This window comes from Podarcis tiliguerta (assembly GCF_965153285.1).
Source record: "Podarcis tiliguerta genome assembly, chromosome: 6".
Lineage (NCBI taxonomy): Eukaryota > Metazoa > Chordata > Lepidosauria > Squamata > Lacertidae > Podarcis > Podarcis tiliguerta.
The window spans coordinates 59,157,981-59,182,972 of record NC_139539.1 but is presented as its reverse complement, the minus strand read 5'-3'; the positions used below and the strand labels follow the sequence as shown (position 1 = coordinate 59,182,972).

At 42.0% G+C, this 24,992-nt stretch overlaps 1 protein-coding gene across 13 annotated transcripts in view; it reads right to left on the bottom strand.

Moving 5' to 3' along the window:
* Positions 1-24,992, bottom strand: part of PATJ (PATJ crumbs cell polarity complex component) — a 157,190-nt gene that overhangs the window by 105,326 nt on the left and 26,872 nt on the right. For all 13 annotated transcript variants that reach the window (XM_083447973.1, XM_083447968.1, XM_083447971.1 and 10 more), the window contains exons 14-17: positions 23,888-23,944; positions 22,711-22,845; positions 20,467-20,634; positions 17,379-17,504 (exon numbers count right to left, since the gene is read on the bottom strand). In XM_083447973.1, the coding sequence (XP_083304099.1) occupies positions 17,379-17,504; positions 20,467-20,634; positions 22,711-22,845; positions 23,888-23,944 (486 nt within the window). The remainder of the gene's footprint in view (positions 1-17,378; positions 17,505-20,466; positions 20,635-22,710; positions 22,846-23,887; positions 23,945-24,992) is intronic.

The following is a 24,992-nucleotide window of genomic DNA, read 5'->3' as shown; positions in this document are numbered from 1 at the left end:
TGGTCTGTCCCCCCAAAAGGTTTGGATGGCAATAGAGTTGCTGAAGGAGAAAAACCTACAAATCTAGTTTATTTTATAAGTCAAGCAATAAAAGATTCAAAAGCCACATTTTTGTTCAAAGACCACAGTTCTTCATTTGAGGAAAATAGATTATAAGCAGTATCCTTTTGTAAAGGACCAATGAAACAGACATATTTAAAGTAGTACCATGTTTTGGGAGGCTTGCTTGAGTTTCCTAAAATGCCACCAATTTGAGGAACTTCAAGACAGAGCACTAGATCTCAGAAAACTAGCAACGCACAATACCCGATCAGTCCCTTGCTGCACTATTGTGGTGGTGGCTATGTCATTTAGACAACTTTATTTTCCTTCTCCATCAGGACCAATGACTCTGAATCCAGTGTTTTTTTTCCTATTAAAAATGTTTAGGGGTACTCTCATTTTTCTACTCCTATGGAAATACTGCCCCTCAATGAGGCCAAACTTAGATTCACAAAATGTTTAGGGGTATGTGTACCCCTGCGTCCCCCCCACCCCGAAGAAAGCACTGCCACTATCCATCAAAAAGTGATTTGCTGCATTTAAGGGCCATTAGAATTTGCTTTAATCCAGATAAGCTATTTATGTACACAAGGAAGAGCACCAAATACAACCAGAATTAACTTTGTGTACTTTTCATTCTGCTGGCTCCAAGAGCAGACACTTTTAAAACAGCAGTTCAGTGCATCTTCAGCTGTAGAAGAAAGCAATTCTTTCCCCCTGACTTAGCTTTGTTGGCCCACAACAGGATACCCCAACCTGGTGCCCTCTGGATCTTCTGGACAACAACTCCGTTTAGCCCCATCATTTGATGCAAGCTGTAAGCCAGAACTTTTGGAGAGCAGCAAGCAACTTACATCCTGGTTCAGAATAGCAATTAAAGGGCTGCCTGCAGTTTTTACCCCAAACTTGTTTGTATTTGATGTTTTAATTTTTAGTAACCCACCCTGTGACCTATTTGCAAAATTCAGAATTGTTGGGTGTTAATTCTTTATTTATTTATTAATTATTAAATTTATATACCGCCCTCTACCCACAGGGTGTTAATGTAGTAAATACATAAATATACACACAAAACAAGAACACTCCATTATTGAAAATGAAAAATTTGCATTCAGAGCACAATCTAAATCAGGCTTGTCTAACATGCGGCCCTCAATGCCTTTTTTTGACCGCCCTCAACAACATTTGACACACACAGAACCCTTCACCCTTCCTAAAGCCAGGTAAGTGACATGGTCTTAGAGTCCTCCTGCCTCCTTTCCAAAGCCTATTTAGCTGTTTTCCAGCTTTGGGAAGGAAAGTGGGAGGCCTCTAGGACCCTGCCAGCACCTCACTTAGCCAGCTTTGGGAAGGTAACACAAGGGCCGGGAGAGGGCTTTAAATTTTGGCCCAGCTTCCCCCCATCACCACCATGCAACAAAGCAATGTGCAGTCCATAGGTTCCATGCTGATGCAGGTGGTGCTGTGGTCTAAACCACTGAGCCTCTTGGGCTTGCCGATCATAAGGTCGGCGGTTCAAATCCCTGCAATGGAGTAAGCTCCTGTCGCTCTGTCCCAGCTTCTGCCAACCTAGCAGTTTGAAAGCATGCCCAAAGTGCAAGTAGATAAATAGGTAGTGCTGCGACGGGAAGGTAAACGGCATTTCCGTGCAATTTGGCTTCCATCACGGTGTTCTGTTGAACCAGAAGTAGTTTAGTCATGCTGGTCACATGACCTGGAAAGCAGTCTGTGGAGAAACGCCGGCTCCCTCTGCCTGAAAGCAAGATGAGTGCCACAATCACCTTTGACTGGACTTAACTGTCCAAGGGTCCTTTACCTTTTTTTTATTTTATTCTTGTGGCCCACTTGGTATGAAACGTTGAGCCACCCTGATCTAGATGCTTCCAAAAAGTTATTACTTTGGTCCTTCAAGCCTGTATCTCACTTATTATTCCCAAATAGTTTCAAAAGCAAAAAAAAAAGGTCTTAGAACACAGTGGCATGTTCTGTAGTTACCAGTGCTTATTATGTACCAGATTTCATTTTCTTTCTGGTGGCAGGTTTTGTGTAGGACCAATATCAATATCAGGTGCCCAGGAGCCATAACAATAAGATGGATTTATTAAATCTAAAGTAGATATTTCAGCATTGGCCAACAGAGGGCACTTACAGACCAGCAACAAGATCCATTACTAAATGCATCTGATGCTCTTAGCCAAAGAGGGTGTATGTGTGCAGGGGGAAGATTTACTTGTTTAGCCATCAGATTAAGATTTTTCATTATTATGAAAGGACTGTGGACCACAAGGTTAGGAAACAACAAGTGAAGGGGCCCGAGTGACAGCTCAAGGCACTGCAGGAGAAATCGAAACAAGATGGATGGGACCTTGGTGGGCTCAGGCACAGGCCAGTGAAGGAGTGTGGCGTTTGCCTTCTAGGTGGGTCATAAGGAAAGGGTTAAAATGAGTGTGATGTGATTGGCCAGTGGAAACTGATAGGAGGAGTTAGAGTGAGAGTGGGTGTTGTGTGAAAGTCAGTTGAGGTTTGGGAGTTGGAGAGGGAAGAAGGAGGATAGATCTGTGGGTTGGTCGAGTTGTATTGTGAGAGAGTGAGAGTAATTGTCAGGTGGAGTCAGAGAGATAGTTGGGAATAATCAGTTTGAAGTTGTTAGGAACTAAGATTTAAGAAACTGTCAAGAAAAACTAACTGAAACCATAAGCTTGTTCCTGCATTTAAAATAAACTTGATTAGTTGTTATTGTTAACAACCGTCTGGACTCCGTGTGTCCCCGTGAGAAACGGGGTGGTGGCAGCGAAGAAAGCAATCGCAGTGGTGGCACAGGGTCAATAGACCATCAAACGTCCGGGGGCCTTGTGTGATTGCCACAAAATGTTAAGCATGAAAGGGTATCAAGATGAGCAGTGGAGCGAGGAGGAAAGGTAGAAAGGTGTAGTAAAGAGAGAAGGCAACAGAAGGAATAGGAAAGGGAACCTAGAGGGCTCTGCTAGGGTATGGTGCAATTGGAGCATTGTGGCCACCACCAACTGGGTCCAAGGGTGGAGCCGGAAACTCTGAGAATGAAGATTGCTTTAATGTTATCCCAACTAGGAAGCCCAGCTGACATGAAAGTGGAAAGAGTAGCAATGACTGCAGCTTCAATAGCTAAACATCTCTGGGGAAGACTCAAGATCCTTGAAGGGCAATGGAGGAGAAGGTGAACTTTATCTGATCGTGACTCTATTCCCAGTCACCCCAAGTGCGGGGATCAAACTCCAGCAATTCTGCCCTCCATTTTTTATTGGGAATTGTCAGTATCTCTCTTTAACCAGTACTTTTTTTCAGTCAGAACTTGACAAAATGGAGTTCCCGTACCTTTCAGGTGGGAGCCATTGTCATTATAAGAGAACAAGGGAGGTGTTTGTAGTGAGTTCCGGCACCTCTTTTCCCAGAAAAAAATAGCACTGATCTTTACTATGTTGAATTGCCCCAGTAAGCCCAGGACCCGGAACAGTTGGCAGCACCTAATTACAGTGGTACCTCAGGTTCCCGATGCTTCAGGTTCCCATCGCTTCAGGTTACAGACTCTGCTAACCCAGAAATAGTACCTCAGGTTAAGAACTTTGCTTCAGGATGAGAACAGAAATTGCGCTGCCACAGCGGGAAGCCTCATTAGCTAAAGTGGTACCTCAGGTTAAGAACAGTTTCAGGTTAAGAACAGACCTCCGGAACGAATTAAGTTCTTAACCCGAGGTACCACTGTATTCCGTAACTACAGCTTCACTGAGAACAAGTTCTTGTTCACTAAAAACAAGTACCACATGCCATTTTAAGAAGCACATGTAAGAAAATGCCACAGATAAGTCAGTTCTCGCCATTTGCTTTCCAACTATATTAGCTTTGGCACTCCTTTGGCTCCGGGTTCAGACAAATCAGCTTTCTGAGGAAAGTTGGCATAATGAAGTCACAAAATATCTGCTGCCACAAAAATACCCAAATATAAATATATCAGAACTAACACTGAACAGAACAGCTAACAGGCACCAAAACAAATACATTTGTCATTTGTCTGTACCATTTTAAGTTACCACCAGAACACATTTGCTAGGGTCAGTTTGTGTAAGCCACACATTTTGCACTGCAGAGCCAAGAGAAACACACACCACAGCTCACAAAATGCATTACATTTTGCAAAACATCATTTAGAGAATTAAACTATGAAGTTATTTCTTCAAACTCTGTTGTGTATTTTCCATTTTATTCACAAAGCTCCTACCCTTTCTTCATAGAAACCTTTAAACTCTATAATGTTACCAATTCTGCACTGACACAGGGCTGGAGCACCATGAGGCAATTTTAGTTTTTACATGTGAAGTAGTCTTGCAAAAGCACCTGCAAATCATAATATTGTGAGTGACCACATCCTGAATTGCTGGAAACTCACAGTGGTCACTCCAAAAGTTGTTTTGAAGATCAATTCCATGGCTGAGGATCTGCAGTCCTCATCACAAAGCTGTGCGGAAGGGAGATATATAGGTAGTCAAAGCTCTGTAGCCTCTAGGTCATATTGCAAAGTACCGAAATCTAACAATAAAAATCTGAGAGCATGACACAGAGTCATTAAAACAAGGTCAACACAAGAAAATCACAATCAGCACAACAGGGAGCCAGAGTCGGGCAAAATAAAGAAGTCTTAACAGACCATCTCAAAATCATGAGAGAAATTGCTGACTGAATCTTTCTGGAAAAGGAGTCCCATTATATGGGTATCTGGATTGAAAAGCTCCTCTCCCAGGTCTCCACTAAATGCACCTCTAACATTGGAAGAGTCATTATCTCAGTCCTACCTACTCCACATGGCTGTTGCAAGAGAGAACCTTTTATGTTGCCCTGAGTTCCTTAGACAAAAGGCAGGGAACAAATGGATTACAGTGGTACCTCAGGTTACAGACGCTTCAGGTAACAGACTCCACTAACCCAGAAATAGTACCTAGGGTTAACAACTTTGCTTCAGGATGAGAACAGAAATTGCGCGGCAGCAGTGCAGCAGCAGCAAGAGGCCTCATTAGCTAAAGTGGTACCTCAGGTTAAGAACAGTTTCAGGTTAAGAATGGACCTCCAGAACGAATTAAGTTCTTAACCCGAGGTACCACTGTACAAACAAAGCCACCTTAAGTCTCTGGGTGATATTCAATTAAATTGTTGCTCTTGCGCAAGGATTAGCACTAGTGCAATGGAATTTCCTCCCCCTGCATGAACCCCATGCAGTTCCCAAATCTGCTCCAGAGGCTTGGGGGAAACCCCAGAACAGATTTAGGGAATATGTTGTAGGGAGGGGGGGAAGAATGTGCAAGGAGAAATACTTGCAGTGACAAAACAGTTTGCTTAGTGCTACACTGAATACAACTCCTCAAAATTACCCAAAGGACTAGTTTTCATAAAGGCTTCTGAGGTAGCTGCTGTGTACGGTGAATTCTAGCGGCTCCTGCTTACATGCAGAGCTAACTGCATGAAGGCAGACCAAATAAAATACAATTAAAAAATAGCACACTGATCCTCCAATGGTGTTCCATGAGATATGTGCAATGATCGTCAGTGCATAGCCCCTCTCAAGGTAGCATACCCTCCAACACTCAACACAGGGAAATAGGGACACACATCTTTCAGGGCCATGCTCACAGCCCCCTGTATTTTAGGCCTGCGCCCTTGCGGAAGCCAAAACAAAACATCCCAGGAGATAATCAGAAGCCAGAATGGCTCAAAGCAGGACAGCTGACGAGCATGAGGTAGACTCAAGGTATAATGACTCTGAGAAGTAACCATATAGAGGCCTTGGAGGAGGATATATCTGAATATATCATATATATCTGGGGCAGGAAAACTGGATCCAGCCAGTAGGCTGGATTCTTAATTCCCTCATTGGCCAACTTAGTTTTTGCTGTTGCTTCTCCAAAAGCAAGTTACAAGGGCAAGGTCTATCCTGAAATAGTACATCTCTTGACCACTCTTACTGAAAGATTGTTTTATGGAAAATGACTTTGTAGGAACAGTTTCAATCTGTCACAGATCTACAAAAACGTCTATCCTGCTGCCTATCACGAAAACAAACAAGCAAACAAGAAGCCCTCACATTGAAGGCAACACATCTGAAATACAAATTACAGTGAATTACAACCAAACCTACTCTTCTCCAAAAGTTTGGAATGAGAGAGAGAGAGATAGAAAGGCAGACCCCAAAACCCACAAGGTGAACAGAAGCCAACCCCTCTAGATAAGAATATAAAAGTGCTGATTTACCACCATGACAGTGATACAACCCTAAATTGCATAAATGTATTCAAGTTGTTAAACTGAAGGGTGTTTTAGGAGTAGTGGAAGGCAGCATTTGGAAAATAAAACATGGGTATTTATTGATCTGCAGTGGCGAGTACAGCAATGAATTTCATATGCTTGCTATACATCTGGCATTAATCAAGACTTCTGTTGTAGAAAATGTCAGTAAAGATCCAGAGAAAGAAACTACACAAAGAAGAAGAAAAATAACTGCAGGGAGAATTGGCAAAAATCATTGCCTAGTCCTAACATTTTTTCTTTCTTTCCTTTTTCACTTGGTGGCCTAAAATCCAGTTTCGATTTGTGGGGTTGAAATAACCTTTTCAAATTTTCTTCATCCACCCTCTCTCAAACCAAAGACCTTCTAACTGAAAGAAGTATATATACTAAAGTAAAAAAGGATATCCAAGGAGACATACTGTACTTTAAAGTAACTCCTTAGGAACAGGAGCCTAATCCTTGCCAAGATTGGCAATCCCACTTGGCCCAACTACAGATGCTTTCGGAAATCATATTTAACTGGTGTCAAAGCAGCAACAATAGAATTATTGGTGTTCCTGTGGCAGGTGTTCAAATGCTATTTTAATCTGGTAATCATTTGGACTGGTTTGCTATGGGAGAGATTGTCAACCATGTACATTTGCCGAATGAAATCCCCAAATTCGTTCATTCAGAGGACCAATGTATTTGGTTTTCACCAAAAAATGTGTGGTTTAAAATTGTTCATGTTACCAATAGTCCCAAGCACAACACAAGCAAAGTATTAAGTAGTGGCAAGTTCATTATAATGTTGGATTATTGCCGTATCTTATTCTGCAGAGCTTACTTACGTGTGTGTGTTGATATATAGCAAGCAGTAGCTGCATGGAACACCAGCAAATCAAAGTGATATCTATCAGTCTTTAAGATTGACATGAGATTTGCAAGCCACCTCCTACTTCCCTTTTAAGATCAGAGCAAAACCGCCTGTCAGTTATGTTTCATTACAATGATGTCACATGATTGACAGGTGGGGAGCCTTACCACATGTCAGATTTGGTGTGCACGTCAGATGCTGGTAAGGAGCCAAAATGGTTCCTCAACCCTGTCTTATATATCTATCTGTTGGGGGAGAAATCCCACCAAGCTCACTGGGGCTTATTTCCATGTAAAGATGCATAAAGTCTACAGTCTTAGAAAGGGAGGGGGACAAGTGAAAGCATGAAATGAGCAAACATATGAGACAGAGGGTGGTCAGATGCAAAACTAGGCAGGTGGCTTCTGCAACTTTAATTGTTGTATAGAAGTGGGAACCTGGTTTTCTTTTCAACCTGAGAAAGTGAGGTATTGATGGGCTATACAGAGCAATTCTCTGCAGGACTATTCAGAAGTAGGTTCAATTGAGTTCATTGGGGCTTACTCTTATGTAAGCATGTATAAGCAACTCCCCACTTATGTGGGTGTTACGTTCCGGTGCATGATGCGCATAAGTGGGGAACACCCTCTTAACACCCTTTAAATGCCCTCTGCCACTCCCTCTCCAAAATACTACTCTCCAAAATAATAATAATACTGTACTAAAAATATCCACAACTGGAATTAAAACTGCTGCTGCTGCTGCACAGGTGGGGAGGCTGAGGGGCCTAAAGAAAAAGCCCTGCTGTGCCTCCAGTCTCTTCTCTGCCCTCACTGAAGTCCTCTTCAGGCTATCTCTTCAGCCTCTCTCCAGCTTTCTCATTCCATTTACAGGTATGAATTAAACTATTTAATTATATACAGAATCATGCACAAGTGAAGAGATGCCTGTATATGACCGCAGCCTATACAGTACATAGTTTCCTCGGGAAGATACTTCTCTCCAAATCCTACCACTCTGCCAAACGTGGAATGGGTTTGTGGAACCATTTTGTTCCAGCTTTACCTATTCCCTGGTTCTGCCTACCATTTGGTGACATGCCCTCTGCCCAATGGGCACCTGGATGTTGCTGCCCTCTCTACAGAGGGCATGTAATGATTAAAACAGCCCTCACATATTTGCTGGATTGTTTCTGAAAGGTAGATGAAAAAGTACCTGGGGTATTTGCCAGGATAGGCCTGACTAAACCAAGTTGGAACATGAGATTCATGAAGTGGATTTGATCCAACATTCATCGGCCACCCTGATCAAAAGCCAGTTTACTCAAGCTACATCAGGGCTATTTTCATACCTCAAGAATAAAATCGCTTTCCACTCAATCCATTTCTTCCGTCTAGAATCAATTCCTGAATATCTTCCAGCCAACCTTTCAAACAGGCTTTTCTAAAACCACCTGTGCCTTTCCTCCATCCAAGCTGTGTGCTCCCTTCAGGCCCAAACTTCCTTTAGTGATATTCCATATCCTTTCCTGGGCATTTTTTTTCTGCCCCCCCCGCAGACCTGAAAAATCTCAGGCCAGCTGTCCTTGTAGAATTTTATACAAATCTAAAACCAGTGGATGAGATTTTTGACATTGCAAACCTAAAGCCAGCAGCAGACACTATAAAACCTGGAGCGTTAACAAGGGAAAGAAGAACGCTTGTTTCAGCTACTGATCCGTTAGTTAGTAGTCAAACCTTGGCTCTGAGTTTTATATCCTTTTCGATATTATACAGTTGAGGAAGCCTAGGAAGGAGAAGATACTGCCCAAGTTACCAAACTGGGGGAACCAGCCTCAGATCCCAAGAACATTGCATCCTTGATATGCATCTAGTAGCAACAAGTGCAAATAGACAGGACAGAATGACTTTGAATTTGCCCCACAAACAGTGAGCAGATAAAAAAAAAAGATGGAAGCAACAAATCAACCGCTGAAAAAGGATCAAGGTTAACACCATACTTTTAAAGCTCTATTACACAACTTTTAAAGTCCTGGAGAAACCTGGGAATTGTACCTTGTTAAGGGTGCTGGGGATTGTGAAGCCAGGACCCTTAACTAATTAGAATTCCCAGGATTCTTTGGGGGAAGCCATGACTGTTAAAATTGTGGTTTTAAATGTATGGTGTGAACGAGACTGGCTTCCATGCTTTAATGGCTCCTTATGCTAATAATTGTTGTTGTTGTTTAATCATTTAGTCGTGTCCGACTCTTCGTGACCCCATGGACCAGAGCACACCAGGCACTCCTGTCTTCCACTGCCTCCCGCAGTTTGGTCAAACTCATGCTGGTAGCTTCGAGAACACTATCCAACCATCTCGTCCTCTGTCTTCCCCTTCTCCTTGTGCCCTCAATCTTTCCCAACATCAGGGTCTTTTCCAGGGAGTCTTCTCTTCTCATGAGGTGGCCAGAGTATTGGAGCCTCAGCTTCACGATCTGTCCTTCCAGTGAGAACTCAGGGCTGATTTCCTTAAGAATGGATAGGTTTGATCTTCTTGCAGTCCATGGGACTCTCAAGAGTCTCCTCCAGCACCATAATTCAAAAGCATCAATTCTTCGGCGATCAGCCTTCTTTAATTAGGTAAAGGTAAAGGTACCCGTGACAGTTAAGTCCAGTCGTGAACGACTCTGGGGTTGTGGTGCTCATCTCGCTTTACAGGCCGAGGGAGCTGGCATTTGTCTGCTTTCGCTGACAGTTTTTCCAGGTCATGTGGCCAGCATGACTAAGCTGCATCTGGCAAAGCCAAGGCAGTGCAAGGAAACACAGTTTACCTTCCCGCAGGAGCGGTACCTATTTATCTACTTGCACTGCGTGCTTTCGAACTGCTAGGTTGGCAGGAGCTGGTTCTGAGCAACGGGAGCTCACCCCATCATGGGGATTCGAACCACCGACCTTCCAACTGGCAAGCCCAAGCGGCGCAGTAGTTTAAACCACAGTGCCACCCACGTCCCAATTACATAAGGGCAAAGTTGTTAGAGAACTGTGTGGTTAACAAAAAGATTTAAAGCTGGAACTTGGGCAGAGCAAGCAATAGAGGATCTTACCAAAGAGCATTAAGAAACATAAATCAGCCTATTAATAATTTTGCTTGCAGAAAAGTTCCAGGTTCAATCCCCACCATCTTTAGTTTAGTGATAGAAACAAGCTCAGCAATGTTTCAAGTATTATTGATTGGTGTTGTATTATGTTGAATGATTTGATGATATACCTGGCTTTACCATTAATCCTACAGCTAAATGCATTTTCCACAGAGCTTAGTTTTCCATACATTAAGGATAGTGCCTTTAACATATCTGATCGGACAGAAATTGAATAAAAACAAATGTGAAGCTGTTAAAATTGTAGACTAGGGAAAATCATTAGAATTTTAGGCTGGAAACTAAGTGAAAACTTGCCAAACCATACACACAGTAAGAGCACTACATATCACATTTGTGCGGTCAAAGTATATTTATAAAAAAGCTCATTTATCTTTCCAGTTCTATAATCTTATTCTTGACCAGAGATTGAAACTCCAGTCTGGATCATATCTGATTTCCAAACTTCTAATTTTTGAGGTCTGTTCATTAGAGACTTGTTTTCTTTCACAGACTCCATTTTGTGGAATGTATGGTAAATAACTGATTTTTACCAAGATTACTAATAAGCAAAACACTTGCATACTGTTGGCAAATAGCATCAATTTCTACAGCACCTTCTGTCCAAAGCCCTTTATGAACTTCATATGAAAAATAACTTTAAGTCTACAGATCAAGTAAAATGAAGTCATCTATGAATTCGCCAGCAACACTACATAAAAGTTAGTTAGGAGGTGAGCTACTCATCCAAACAGAATGGTGGAGAGAAAAAATAAGGGAGCCAGAGAATATTACTCAACCTAGAATTTGGCCAGAATATTAGATTTAACACCATCCCACATTTAATTACCAGGCATGGGGGAACCAGATGATGTAGGTTTGTGCTGCATCTTGCAACACCACAAAAATCCTGAGTTATCAACTGGCCTATTGGTTCAGTAGATTAAATTAAAATTTATAGGTCACCTAACACAAATAATGCCTCCAAAGCAATTTATGTTATATAGACAAAAACATGCCAAAGAAACAACATAAAACTTTTAAAATACATCAGTCAACATAAATAAACAGTGAAGAAACCATCAGCTAAAAGCAAATCACAAGCTCTAAAATGTTAAAACTGTTCCCATTGAAAATACTACAATCCAGGCATAGGGCTACAGGCCTAATTAGGCACAGCATGGGCTCAAATTTAGCCTGCAAGGTCATTTTTCCAAAACCATTGCACCTCCCTCCCTAAGCAGGGAAGAAGCTTCCCAGGCTTTTGGAAGGATGTGCCAAGGGAACATTTTGGAGACTAGTCTGGTCCTCCTAGTTCACTGACCGTATACCACTGCTTCTGACATGTCCTGCACCCCCTTCCCTCCCTCACACTGCTTGGGCATTTCCTTTTCCTCCCACCCTGGCTCCTGCCACACAGGTGGCACTAAACCTCATAAACCATTGGCCCCTTTTCCTGGGTCAGCCTCCACCACCACCCCTGTCTTTGCCACCCATTCATCAGAGCCCTGTCAGTCTTTGGCAAGGTATTTTCACCCACACAGAGGCAGAGTTGGGTCACCAGCCTAAGCAGGTCTCCATGGCATGGAGATCACCCATGCCTCCATGACAGCGATGAATCCAGAATTATGCCAAAGCAACCTTCTTTCCTCCTAGAGGTCATGAAGGACCCAGAGTACTGATATAGAAAGGGAGTTCTCTGAAAAAAATGATCCAATACAAAGGAGAGCACATACACATATCCCACCCCTTAGTTATCAGGAACATGTTTTTTAATCCCTGCCCATGGCACATCATTCTCTCTTAAGGGAGAATGTTTTGTTTCTTTTTTCTTTTTAAAACACAGTATGAAATGGTAGCATTCTTATCTCTAGACGTGAAACCCTTTGAGTGGGTAGCCGGTTGCATCCCCAGCTGGGTGAACATGTCAGTAATGGCACATGCATGAAACCCTAAAGTACCATGCAGTACATAGCCTGACACTTCACACACTGCTGATGCCAAGGTAGACAGTGGTACCTCGGGTTACAAACACTTTGGGTTACAGACACCGCTAACTCGGAAGTAGTACCTCGGGTTAAGAACTTTACCTCAGGATGAGAACAGAAATCGCTCGGCGGCAGGCCCCATTAGCTAAAGTGGTACCTCAGGTTAAGAACGGTTTCAGGTTCAGAACAGACCTCCGGAACAAATTAAGTACGTAACCAGAGGTACCACTGTATTTTGAATTGATAGTATCCTATATTTACCATTATTTCTTTTTCCAAACGAACCACTATCGTGCTCTTGACTTTATCCCCACCCCAATAAATTTGCTAAGCAAATGAATAATGCCGGAGAGCAAAGAGCCTTCAGTAAAATAATCCTTGCCACAGGAATAGGCACATTGCAGGCAAGTCCTCGTTTTCCCCTGTGTGAAGCTTTGGAGGTTGTGCACATAACATGCTGGACAGCCAACTGTCCAGCAACTAAAATTACACCCTAAACTGTAAGAACGTTTCAAATGTTTATGCAAAATGGGGAAAAAACAACTGCAGATTCTTTCTGACATCCCTATAAAACTAAAGCCTACAGGCAAATTATTCCCAAACCACCCATTTTGGGATTCCCTTCGCCTTCCAAAAGCTCATCTGGTATTGCTCACAGTTAAGAGCAGAATACTGGAAAAGGCAGACGAGTGAGGAACGGCTAAGAATTCCAGAAATACAGAAAGCCTCAGATATGGCCTTTGTTCTCCCAGTAATAAACCTCTGTCCTGCTTTGCAAAAGTGAGTTTTACTGTGTGTGATTTATTATGTAATTACAGCAAAGAGATATTAGAGCTCATTAATTATCTCACACAGTATAAAACTTTTAAATTAAGTTATCGGCCATACAAATGTCACAACGGATGCCATTTACTCACTTTAATATATAATGATATATTGCAAATGCTGCTGGAAAGAGCAGATATTTTTTCCAGTAAGCTTTAGAGGCAAAACATATGGTCCACCCTTTCCATTTGGGCAGTTTCTCTGTAGCCACCCTTCCTTCTGTCTAACTTTGTCTGATACGATGGCCCAGTTCACACAAACACCACAGCGTACAGACAAAACAGTCTTTGGCTGAGTGCATGTCTGCAGTTGTGCGGAAAAGTCAGAAGGAGCCAGCCAAGTTACAGCTTACAAGGAGTGCCCAAAGGGCCAACGGCTACAGTGTAACATAAATAAATTAAACATTTTATGTTTTGCCATGTTTTTTCTATTAAACAACCATAGCAATACTAAAACCACCAAAAATACAAGCGCTGCTGAAAACAGAAGCAGAATATAATACTTCATAGCCCTTCAAATTCCTGACCAATCAGCAACATCAACTCAATATCTAAATGTTGCAATAGAGCTAGCTTGCATGGAAAACAAGTTGAAATTGTGTGGGCAGCCCTGCTCCTAGCGGATATCAATCTGGTATCTGAAGGCAAATACATCTATCATTGGATATCATTGGGTGGTCAAAGATTGCTTTTTTAATAGAAAAATAGGTGCCGGTACCAACCATGAAGTTGTTACAGGAAGTGTCACACTTTTTAACAACAACAACAAAAAAGAGGTGCCAGTACTGTGTACTCTTGAGTACCCTCTTGAAAACATGGGCTATTCATAATAGAGCTGCTCCCTGAATTATCCCAAACCTGAATGCTCAGAACTTTAAGTAGCTAACCACCATCTTGAATTGAGACTAGTAATTAGCTGAGTAGCTTGTAACATTAAACATGCTTATAGCAGTTAATACCAGTCAAAAGCTATGCTGCTGAATTTCAAATGTGGCTCCACATAGAGCAATTACAACATCTAATCTGGAGGTAACATAAACATCTACAGCAAGGATATGGCTGCAAGGATACACCAAGAATAGTGTCTAACATTGAATAATTTCCCCCCAGTAGTTTCATTTTGTTTTCACTGATTAGCCATTAGCCATGTTCTACCACCGCCCAAGCTATGCAGTCATGAGAATCACTGTGACTGCATTCATATAGCATCTCCTCCAATAGTCCCTGGAAGCTGGAAAAGAAACATTTTTTCAGAGCCCTGACTCAGGGAAATCCCTACCCTCCAATCATTCCAATTTCCAAGAAGCATCTATGGTCTACTGCTACCAAGATTTCCAGCTGATTGCAAAAACGGCAGTGCCTCAGCAGCGCCAAAGGGCCCTTGTGTGGAAGCAACCTTGGTTACAGACCGGGGGGAGGAAGAAAGAGAAGAGGTTAATAAAAAATACATTAAAAAGCATTTGTAAGAATATGGCTGAGGAGGAGAGAGAAAAGCAGTGCCTGTAATTTTTGAGAGAAGCTATTATGTGCATTATCCAGTATATACACCCAAGGTGGTATCATAGGGTAGGTTAGTGCTTAGAGAGCCTTTGCCTATTAGATGCCCTCTCAAAGCTTTGGACTACAACTCCCATCAGCCCCTGTTTTGTAGTCCAGAACATTGTGTTTGATGGAAGTGGAGAAGCAAGTGCAAAATACTACAGAGGTCAGGTAAGCATGGGCTAGGTCATAGATGGAAAACATGTGATCCTTCAAAATGTTGGACTCTCAGCTCCTACCAGTCCCAGCAACCATAGCTAGTGGTGAGTGATGATGGGAGTTATAGTCCAACAACAACTACAGGGCCATAGGTTAGCTATTCCTGGGCTAAGGCAATAATTTAGTTTTCCACGGGTCACTCCAGTCTATTATAGAAGGGTCAATTCTAGTTGCGTATATTAATTTGCCCCCCTCCCCCATGGCCTATCAAAAGAGTTACTGTGACTGAATATACCTCATTAATAGATATGCACCATAAAAAGCTTAGTAGCTCAGCAAGGACACACTGCACTTTATAAACCAATATCTTAAAATGATGGAAGATCTAAAATTAAATGGCTTACAGCCCATTTCAAATAATTCAAATTTAGCTGCATCCTATTCCTTGCCAATGTATTTGCATCGGTAAGTAAATAAAAACTGTTATTAAAGCCTCCATTAATTCTGATCGTACAAAAATATAAAAGCAAGTCTGCATATTATTGCCCTCTGCAAAGGATACCAGGTAGCTATACTGTAAACATTTGGGGCACCCTCCTAAACATAAAATATGTCAAGGGGGGAAAAAACTTTTCACAAGCACGTCTCAAGTATTTGTCTTGAATCTGTCCCCAGTTTGTGTCTTATTTTGTAAAAGTATTATAGATTTCTATATCCTTTGACATATTTGTCTTATTAAACAAAAGCATTTAGACAGCACTCATATACACAGTGTGTTATGGCAAACAGTTAACTACATTCCTTAGTTGGAGCCTTTAAAAATATCATATTGATGACATCAGCAGCATACACTATTTTCTATTCCTGGTAAACTTTGCTCAGACAAATTTTAGTTTCAACTATTTTCAAAATGCAACAACTTTCATTTTACGCTGACAAAATTGAGCTTTTATGGAGATTGTGCACAAGCTTTCTGTAATTACCAGAACATTCTTTGTTACAGATTTCTAAAAGGGAGTCTGTTTCGCTATGATGTTCAAACTTGATGTCGCCATTTCCAGTTCTGAAATTCTATTATTGTCCTCAGGATTTTCTCCTAAACAACACAAAGCTTTCCTTTGGCTTGTTATTCTTTCCATAAAAAAATTAACATAATATTCCTCAGAACGGGAAATAAATAATCCAGTTCAAAACTTTTGAGTTTGCTATTGAACTATGTAATGGTATTCATACAGCAGCAATAATAGCAATTTTTGAAGCTAATGTAATACCCTGCTTTGCAATGACCATACAAAGTTACTTTGCACTGAGTCAAGCCATTAGCCTGTCTAGCCCAGTGATATATATCATGATTTGCAACAGCTCTCCAAAGTTTCAAGTAAGGGGTTCTTTCTGAGGCCTGATGTCCCTAAACAATACTGAAAAAACCTACTTAGATAAAGACATCCCAGTCTTTTAATTGTGAATAAAGCAATTTTTCAGATTCAGCTATAAATTGTACGAAGTAATCCAGTCAGGCTCATTAACAGCGGAAGGGAACAACTGAGGGGGGGGGGGGAGAGAGAAAAGGAAGCAGGACTGCAGAGAAAAGTTGATGTTCATTTGGAGCATCACCCATTTTCCCCCAGTGCTCAGCTCAGCTGATCAGTGGGAGAGAATGTTGTGGACCATGTAAGATTAGGCAGTAGGCAAGAGGCAGACCAGGAAGCACATACTGCACACTTCTGAACTAGAGATAGAAGCCAAAGCATGCTTCTTAGAGATTATTATTGTTGTTTATTAAATCATTGCTTCTTCTTCTTCTTCTGCTGCTGCTTCTACTTCTTCTGATTCTTCCTATTATTATTTCACTACACCAGAGACATCACCTTGCCGGCAAAGGTCCGCATAGTAAAAGCTATGGTTTTCCCAGTAGTGATGTATGGAAGTGAGAGCTGGATCATAAAGAAGGCTGATCGCAGAAGAATTGATGCTTTTGAATTCTGGTGCTGGAGGAGACTCTTGGGAGTCCCATGGACTGTAAGAAGATCAAACATATCCATTCTGAAGGAAATCAGCCCTGAGTGCTCACTGGAAGGACAAATCGTGAAGCTGAGGCTCTAATACTTTGGCCACCTCATGAGAAGAGAAGACTCCCTGGAAAAGACCCTGATGTTGGGAAAGATTGAGGGCACAAGGAGAAGGGGATGACAGAGGATGAGATGGTTGGACAGTGTTCTCGAAGCTACCAGCATGAGTTTGACCAAACTGCGGGAGGCAGTGGAAGACAGGAGTGCCTGGCGTGCTCTGGTCCATGGCGTCACAAAGAGTCGGACACGACTAAACAACTAAACAACAAGAACACCAATCCATAACAATGGACAGTAGTTTGTATTAGCTATTTAAAAACAGCTCATGTATCTACACAGAAAGTTTTTGAGACCAAAAACAAAAACTGCAAAAGAACCAACTCAGCTCTTTGCTAATATGCAAAGATCGTGTCAACAAAACGTACAGGGAATACTAAGGAACAACCGTAAATGCAATAAGGATCAAAGGCAATTAATCATCACGAATGCACAGCATACCTGGTAGTCCAAAATGCTGAATCCTAAGCCCATCTTAGTGTCTTTTACAAGTTCAATGACATTGACTTCGGAAGACCAAAGTTCTAGCTCCACCTCTTCCTCTTCTTCTTCCTCCCCTGGTTTCACCTGAGAAATAAGATATAAAGCTTTTTTCCCCCTGTTGATAAATTTATCCATCATATGGAAGCTGAAGAGGGTGCCTGGACTAGAATTTACAATCATTCTGTGAAACTAGATATTGGCTCAGTTCACTTAAGCTAAGGTCGCTAACCTTCAATGGTCGCATTAGATGCATAAAAGTAAAAGGGCACAGAGAGGAAAGCAAAAAATAAAATAAACCTGGTATGCAAACGAAGCTAAGAGTATGGCCTGTGATCTTGGAGGCTCCTGGGTCAACACTTAACTTTGCCAGGAACCCTGTAGGTGGCCACTGTATCTTGCATGCCATCTTCCTCTATAGGATTGTTGCAAGGATTACTATCCGTAAAGTGCTTTGAACGATCCAAAATTCGTCGTTTTAAATAGTAAGGGCAAAAGCACAAAGGAACAAGGCCATAAAATATTCAGTCACATGATCCCACAAGGCTTTCAGTGGAAAAACAAGGGCACTTCTAGTTGGAGACTCTGAAAGGCTATGACTCCATACACTGAAAATCTGAAAGAGGTCCCATTACCAAAAGTCTGTATACGTGAAGGTAGACGTAACATGTACAGTGGTACCTCGGGTTACATACGCTTCAGGTTACATACTCCGCTAACCCAGAAATAGTGCTTCAGGTTACGAACTTTGCTTCAGGATGAGAACAGAAATCGTGCTCTGGCGGCACAGCAGCAGCAGGAGGCCCCATTAGCTAAAGTGGTGCTTCAGGTTAAGAACAGTTTCAGGTTAAATACGGACCTCCGGAACGAATTAAGTACTTAACCCGAGGTACCACTGTACAGGGTCAAAAAAGGAAGACCTCACCAAGCCAAAAAGCATAACAGTACTCATGCATGAATTAATTGTGCCTGTTTTGCTCCTCCCCACTCATACTGCATAGAAACAAACCACAATCCCTAGCTTAGTGCTACATTTGAGCCAGGGATCGCTTTTGGCTTTGCTCCAGATAAACTGTGATCTGTAGCCAAGGTTTCGTTCTTAGCTTATTATCTGTGATTTATTAGAAGCGAAACAAACTACAATCCCTGACTTAGACGTAACACAATTATTATTATTATTAATTAAATTTATACACTGCCCTTCATCACAGCATTTCAGGGATGTTCGTATAATAAGAACAAGGTAAATAGATTCAGAAAGCATATTCTGTGGTATTACTCAGAGACAAATGAATTTATACAATGCCCTGATATCAGTATAAAACCATTGTTTTAAAATATCTGAGTGGCCACTGATAAACTCGTAGATGTATATTGGCACTGAACTGCCAGTTAAATGGAACATTTAACTTAATCACTAAGCTATCCAAAGCAGGACACTGGTACACCAAGAAGATACATCATTATGGAGCCATGGAGCCAGAAGCAAAAGTTTACTTTATTACAGAACACTGAAAGACAAGGTCTGTACTTCTGGAAAAAAATTTAAACTCAAACTGTATTCTTCCAGTTTGCATCAGGTCCTTTGTTCACAAGATGGAAGTAATCAGCTAATGGGGAAGCTGAGACTAGGTATAATTCAAAGCTTTTGCTCCCTTATTAAACTGAAGAATGATGAATGGGATGTACACCGTCAGCATGTCGGCCCATTGATTTACATACCTTGTATCATTAGTACAATGATGTTTCCAGCTACCTGCCTAGATAAAGCCACTAGGAGTTTCCAATTACAGTGAAAGTAGTAAAGTCACAAACATGAAATATCTCTCAGGGAAGATGCATTTGTTAAAGTACTGTTGTAGCTTTGGTTCAAAAGCACACACTCAGCTTCATAAAATTCAAGGCAGTGAAGCCTGAATTTCAGATTCTGATCAGATTCATTGTTCACCGAGAAAAGGCAAAAAAGAAAAAAGGCTGTGACCATCGTTTTCTGCACTATGCACAGAAGATATATGACTCCCCTGGTGGAATGTTTGGAACTGCAGGCTGTGATCCAGCAAAGCCTGTCTGAAACTGGCAAAATGCTTCTGTGCTTGCTCTCTTTTCTAGTAGTAGCTCCTGGGCTTCCTGAAATGCTCTTCTAAAGGGTCTCCTCATTTTTTGGGTGGGACTGCCACTGTCACCTAAATGGAACTTTAAAAAATCACCTGTCATTTACACTTTGGATCCTGACACCAGTGTTTGATTTCCCCTTTGCTTATAAAACACTACAATTAACAGGGCTTTTGCGGGAAAGGGAAGTCACAAGAGTTTTAAAACCAGGATAGAATGGATTTAGAGTGGAAATCTAGAACACTTCAACCACTATCTCAAGTCTAGACTGTTTTGGTAGACCTAATATTCTCCTTGATGAATTTATAGTGCTTCAACAATACCTCCATTTCCTTTCTCTCCCACATCATCTTTCTTCCATTCCTACTATTGATTTGGCAATCCCTGTCCTGTCTTGCGAACACTTCTATACAGTCGTACCTTGGTTGTCAAACTTAATCTGTTCCGGGAGTCCGTTTGACTTCCAAAATGGTTCAAAAACCAAAGTGTGGCTTCCAATTGGCTGCAGGAGCTTCTTGCACTCAATCAGAAGCAGCGGAAGCCATGTCGGATGTTCAGCTTCCAAAAAACATTTGCAAACCAGAACACTCACTTCTGGGTTTGTGGCGTTTGGGAGCCAAAACGTTTTGAGTATCAAGGCATTCGAAAACCAAGGTACGACTGTATTCTGAAAAGTACCTAGTTCCTAGTTGAGCCTAGAGGTCCAATAAGAAGTCGTTACAATTTTAGACCACTACATTGTTCAACTGCAACTACCTCAGCTGTTACCACTTGGGCAAGGAGAGTTACTAGAACGTACATTCATGACTAATTTAAATCCCGCTGAATACAATGGAGCCACATCTGCATCCAATCCATTATCTTCCGAAAGTCAAGGTGCATCTGTTAGCACCCCCTTCCCCTTTTCTTTTTATGTTTAAAAATGTTATTGCTTTACCTTTGGTTCTGGAGAGCAAGCAATAATGGCTGTGGGCTCGTCCACAAAGGATTCTGTCCCATCATCAAACAGGCGCCGGCAACTAACCAGGGTAAATGGAGGAGGCACTTCCTTAAGGAAAGAAACTGCCTCACGGCGGGATTTTCCATAGAGCTGAACACCATTTACCTATGACAAGAAATGAGAACGTACATGGACTTTAGGTTCCACCCTAAATCATACTTTTATTTTTTAAAATAAATATTTGTAAAGGGAATATGTGTATGAATTAATACTTATTATCCCTTTTGAGTTGTATCTTTGCCCTTTTGGTTCTTCCAGGCTGTGTATTCTTCTTATTCTCTCTCTCTTTCTCTCTCTCTCACTCTCTCTCTGTGTGTGTGTGTGTGTTTGCACTCATGAAAGGAGTAAGTAATCAGTTGCTTTTATCTCAGGGGTGGGAGATCTCAGGCCCAGTGGCCAAATGTACCTCCTCTCCCCCAGTCTCTCAATCTGACCCTGGGGACTCTAACACCACCTCCTGCCCAGGCCACACCCCTTCTTCCCAGACCCCCCCCCCAACCCACATCAGTTCTGCTCTGTGCCTTAAAGGTAAAGGTACCCCTGCCCATACGGGCCAGTCTTGACAGACTCTAGGGTTGTGCGCTCATCTCACTCTATAGGCCGGGAGCCAGCGCTGTCCGCAGACACTTCCGGGTCACGTGGCCAGCGTGACAAGCTGCAACTGGCGAGCCAGCGCAGCACACGGAACGCCGTTTACCTTCCCGCTGGTAAGCGGTCCCTATTTATCTACTTGCACCCGGGGGTGCTTTCGAACTGCTAGGTTGGCAGATGGGACCGAATGACAGGAGCGCACCCCGCCGCGGGGATTCAAACCGCCGACCATGCGATCGGCAAGTCCTAGGCGCTGAGGTTTTACCCACAGCGCCACCCATGTCGCTCTGTGCCTTACTTGAGCCTTTTTTGTCTGGCTGGCAACATGTCCTTGAATCACATATGACAATTCTTCCCACTCGTGAGGTTGGAGAGGATGGTGTAAGTACCTCTGACTTCTGTGTGGGTAGAAGGTAGCCTATGGGCTAAGCATCACATTGTTGCCCCATCCACCACTGCCATGTGTTCCTCCACCCACCCAAAGGAATGAAATCCTTGGGTTGAAAAAGGTTTCACACCCCTGACTGAGCCTCACCTCCAGCTCCAGCACACCAGTTCAAAGCAAATCTCTTAAAGCAGTCTGAAACATTTATATATATATTATCACATTTATAGCCAGTCCTCTTTTCAAAATTAAGACTCATATACACCTTCCTCACAGGATGAAACACATCTAAATAGGATTGCAATGCCCCTTCTCTGTATGTCATAATTCTGAATCATATTCATTCTACACATTTTCTTCCTTCCTTATTACTAAGTGGCCAATTTCCAAACAAAACGATGGTCTTGAGAAGGACAGCAAAGAGGAGGAATGGTAGTTATGGACTGACTCCTTTTCAGTCAATGGGCATTCTCTTGCATATCGTATTAATTCCAACGGCCTGTCTCTCGATTGCTGTATCAGTGGTTTGGCAGCACTTTTTTCTTTGTGAGTTTGTTACTTTTTTCTGCCCATTACAGCTTTTATTTAATGGAGTGCATAACCTGGTTAATTTTTAACATGTGCTCTAGGCTAACAGGGGGTATATTTTAACCAAGAGACCAGTTTATTTTTCTTAAAAAAATTCAAAACTGGAGGAGTGGGATGAAAGAAATGTTTCACAAGCTCTGGACATAGTTGTGGATTTGGATAAGTAATGTATAGACAGAATCCAGACTTATATAACAATAATTCACTAACAATTAAATCATAGCAAGGCTTTATTACTTCCATACTACAGTTTTGGTTGATTGTCAATATATTTCTCTCCCCCCACCCCCAATGTCCTTTAAACCTTTGGCACTCAGCATTTCCTATAATGAATGTCGCAAAAGGAAAAACAAACTGCATTGATGGGCATGAGTTTGTGACATAGCGAATTAGATGATTTAAAGGAGGAACTGCTTACATCTCCTACAGAAAACCCAAAGCCTAAGACTTCCAGAGTTAAGCACACACTTTCCTGCCCTCCCCTCATAGCTTTAATTTATGTTAATACTCTTCGTAGCTATGTACTCTGATGAGTCTCACCCACATGAACACTAGGAAAACACTGGAATGTGACTAAATATCACGGCTACATACAACATATTGTCTACAAACTTTACCTCTAGAAGTTCATCCTCCAACTGCAATAAACCAAGTTTGGCAATCGGACCATCAGGAGCTATTGAAGATATATAATGATGTCCTTCAAATGTATCCAGTTCCACCCCCAGTCTCATTGTGTGAATAGGTAGGAGCTGTTGAAAACAAAGCAGTGTGTGAGTAAGTAGCAGCTGTTAAAAAACCAAAATGTATGGTATTTTATCAGCTTTTCCAGCGACTTGGACCTCTAGGGACAGGGCCTCTTGGGAGCATGCTAGATGACAGAAGTCAATTGATAGATTTGGAGAACTTAAATATCTCAAAACAAGGGTCATAGACTACACCTCAGCAGTGTTATCTATAGCTTCAGCAGTTTTATTGCTTAATGTCTAATGGTTGCATTCAGACATCACATTAAACTATGGTTCAGTGAAATGTGAGCCTCCACCTGGGCTTGCATGCTCGACTTTCCCCTCTCCTCCTCCCATGCAGCCAGAAGGAGTAGACAAAATGTGGTTAATATTGTGAGATTCAAACGATCCAACTCTGGTTTCTGAAGGAGGTTTGTTTCAAATAACCATAATAAATGTTTCCCACAGCTCCAGGTTTGGACAAGAGGGTAAAGTGGCAGAAAACCAAAAGCAGAAGCCAATGCCCATCACCTGAAAATCTCAGATGATCAAGAAAGTTATATGTTTATTTAGGCTGATGAGATGTAGTTGGTCAAATGAAATCCAGCAAAGCGAGTTGGCATTGGTCTGTCCTTTTGCAGATTGCATACTAACTTCGTGTAGCTTCTTACAGTAAAGTCTACACTACAGCCTGTGTTGCTCCCAGTTGGTAGTCAAGGTGAAGGTTTGATTCCCAAAAAAATGTTTCTGGCTCGCATTATTCAACAACTCCTGTCCTAGCAATCAATAAGCCAAGACATCGGCACAAAGCATTTCAAAGAGCAAAGCTGCTAAATACAGCACTTGACATCTAACCAATATATTTAATTCTGCACAGACTATCATTTGACAAAAGAAGGACAGAATAGCTTCTTGGGACAAATTCACGTCCAGCCCATAAAGAGAGACACAAACCTGGAATTTGCCCAAACTTTCAAATATCTTAAGTTCTAAGTGGGTGGTTCATACCTATATCTATTTACACTCCTTGTGTGTTACAGAAATAGAAAAAGGGACGACTCAGTACCTTTGAATATTTCTGTAGCTCAGCATCATCTGTGATTGGCATGTCCACGGTTGAAACCTAAAGATTAAAAAGGAGAGATTCCATGGGTACTCATTAAAGCATTATATTTATTTCAAAGTAAGTGTACAACAGATGTAAAATAGATAAATCATAGCAATGCCCCTTTGTGGAGAGGAGAGAGAGTGCTGATCATTCTACATGTACATTACTAGGACAGTGGTGTATGGATACAGTTGTGCTGCTCCTATAAACATAAGAATATGACCCTACAGGTCTTTTTAATGGTTTGGGCACATCTGAAGGTGCAGCACTGCTAACACAAAACAGGTGTGGATCTAGTCAGCTCCTTGGATGAGGGACGACCAGGGACCCCATGTAAAATAAGGTTATAATAACTATTTCTTTTAAACCACCTTGAAACAATCATACCAGCAGTAATTCTGGAATGTCAATGCATTGCCAGCGGTGGTTGAAACTGAATTCACACACAATTTTACATTAGAGCTTGCTTGCATAGAGATTAAACTGCATTAGAGCCTAAATGCACTGAGATTAAATGAGAGGTATCATGTTGTGTTGCACTGTACACTTTGCTGATCAGACCCTAGCTGATCAGAAACACAGGTGGGACAGGGCCTTTTCAGCTGTGTCACCAAAATCGGAAACAGCCTCTGAAGAGAGATGTCTGCTGGGACCTCTTGCTGCTTGTCAGGGAACTGCCATCGGCAGGACAGGAGGTGCAAAGGCTCTCTGAGGTAGAGAGAGACGTGACAGCTGAAGAGGGAACCAGTAGGGGGCGAACAGGAACGTCAAGGGAAGGAGAGTCGGAGGAATGGCTCAGAGACGCTTCCAGCGAAAACAGTGGGGAGGTCTCAGGACCTCCTATAGGGACACCCGTTCCTCGCCGGAAACTGTCACGCCGAGAGTCCAGAAGACGTGTTTCCGTTAAGGAGCTTTTATGTTGGAAACGTTTCCGAAAGCAACCACTTTCGGATTCTGCTAGCCATTGACGCAACCATGCTGGAGGGGCTCCGTCACAGGCAGAGGTTTGAGAACTTGTTCAAACTCTGAGGGACTTGCAGTTTACGCACAAGCAGCTCTTCAT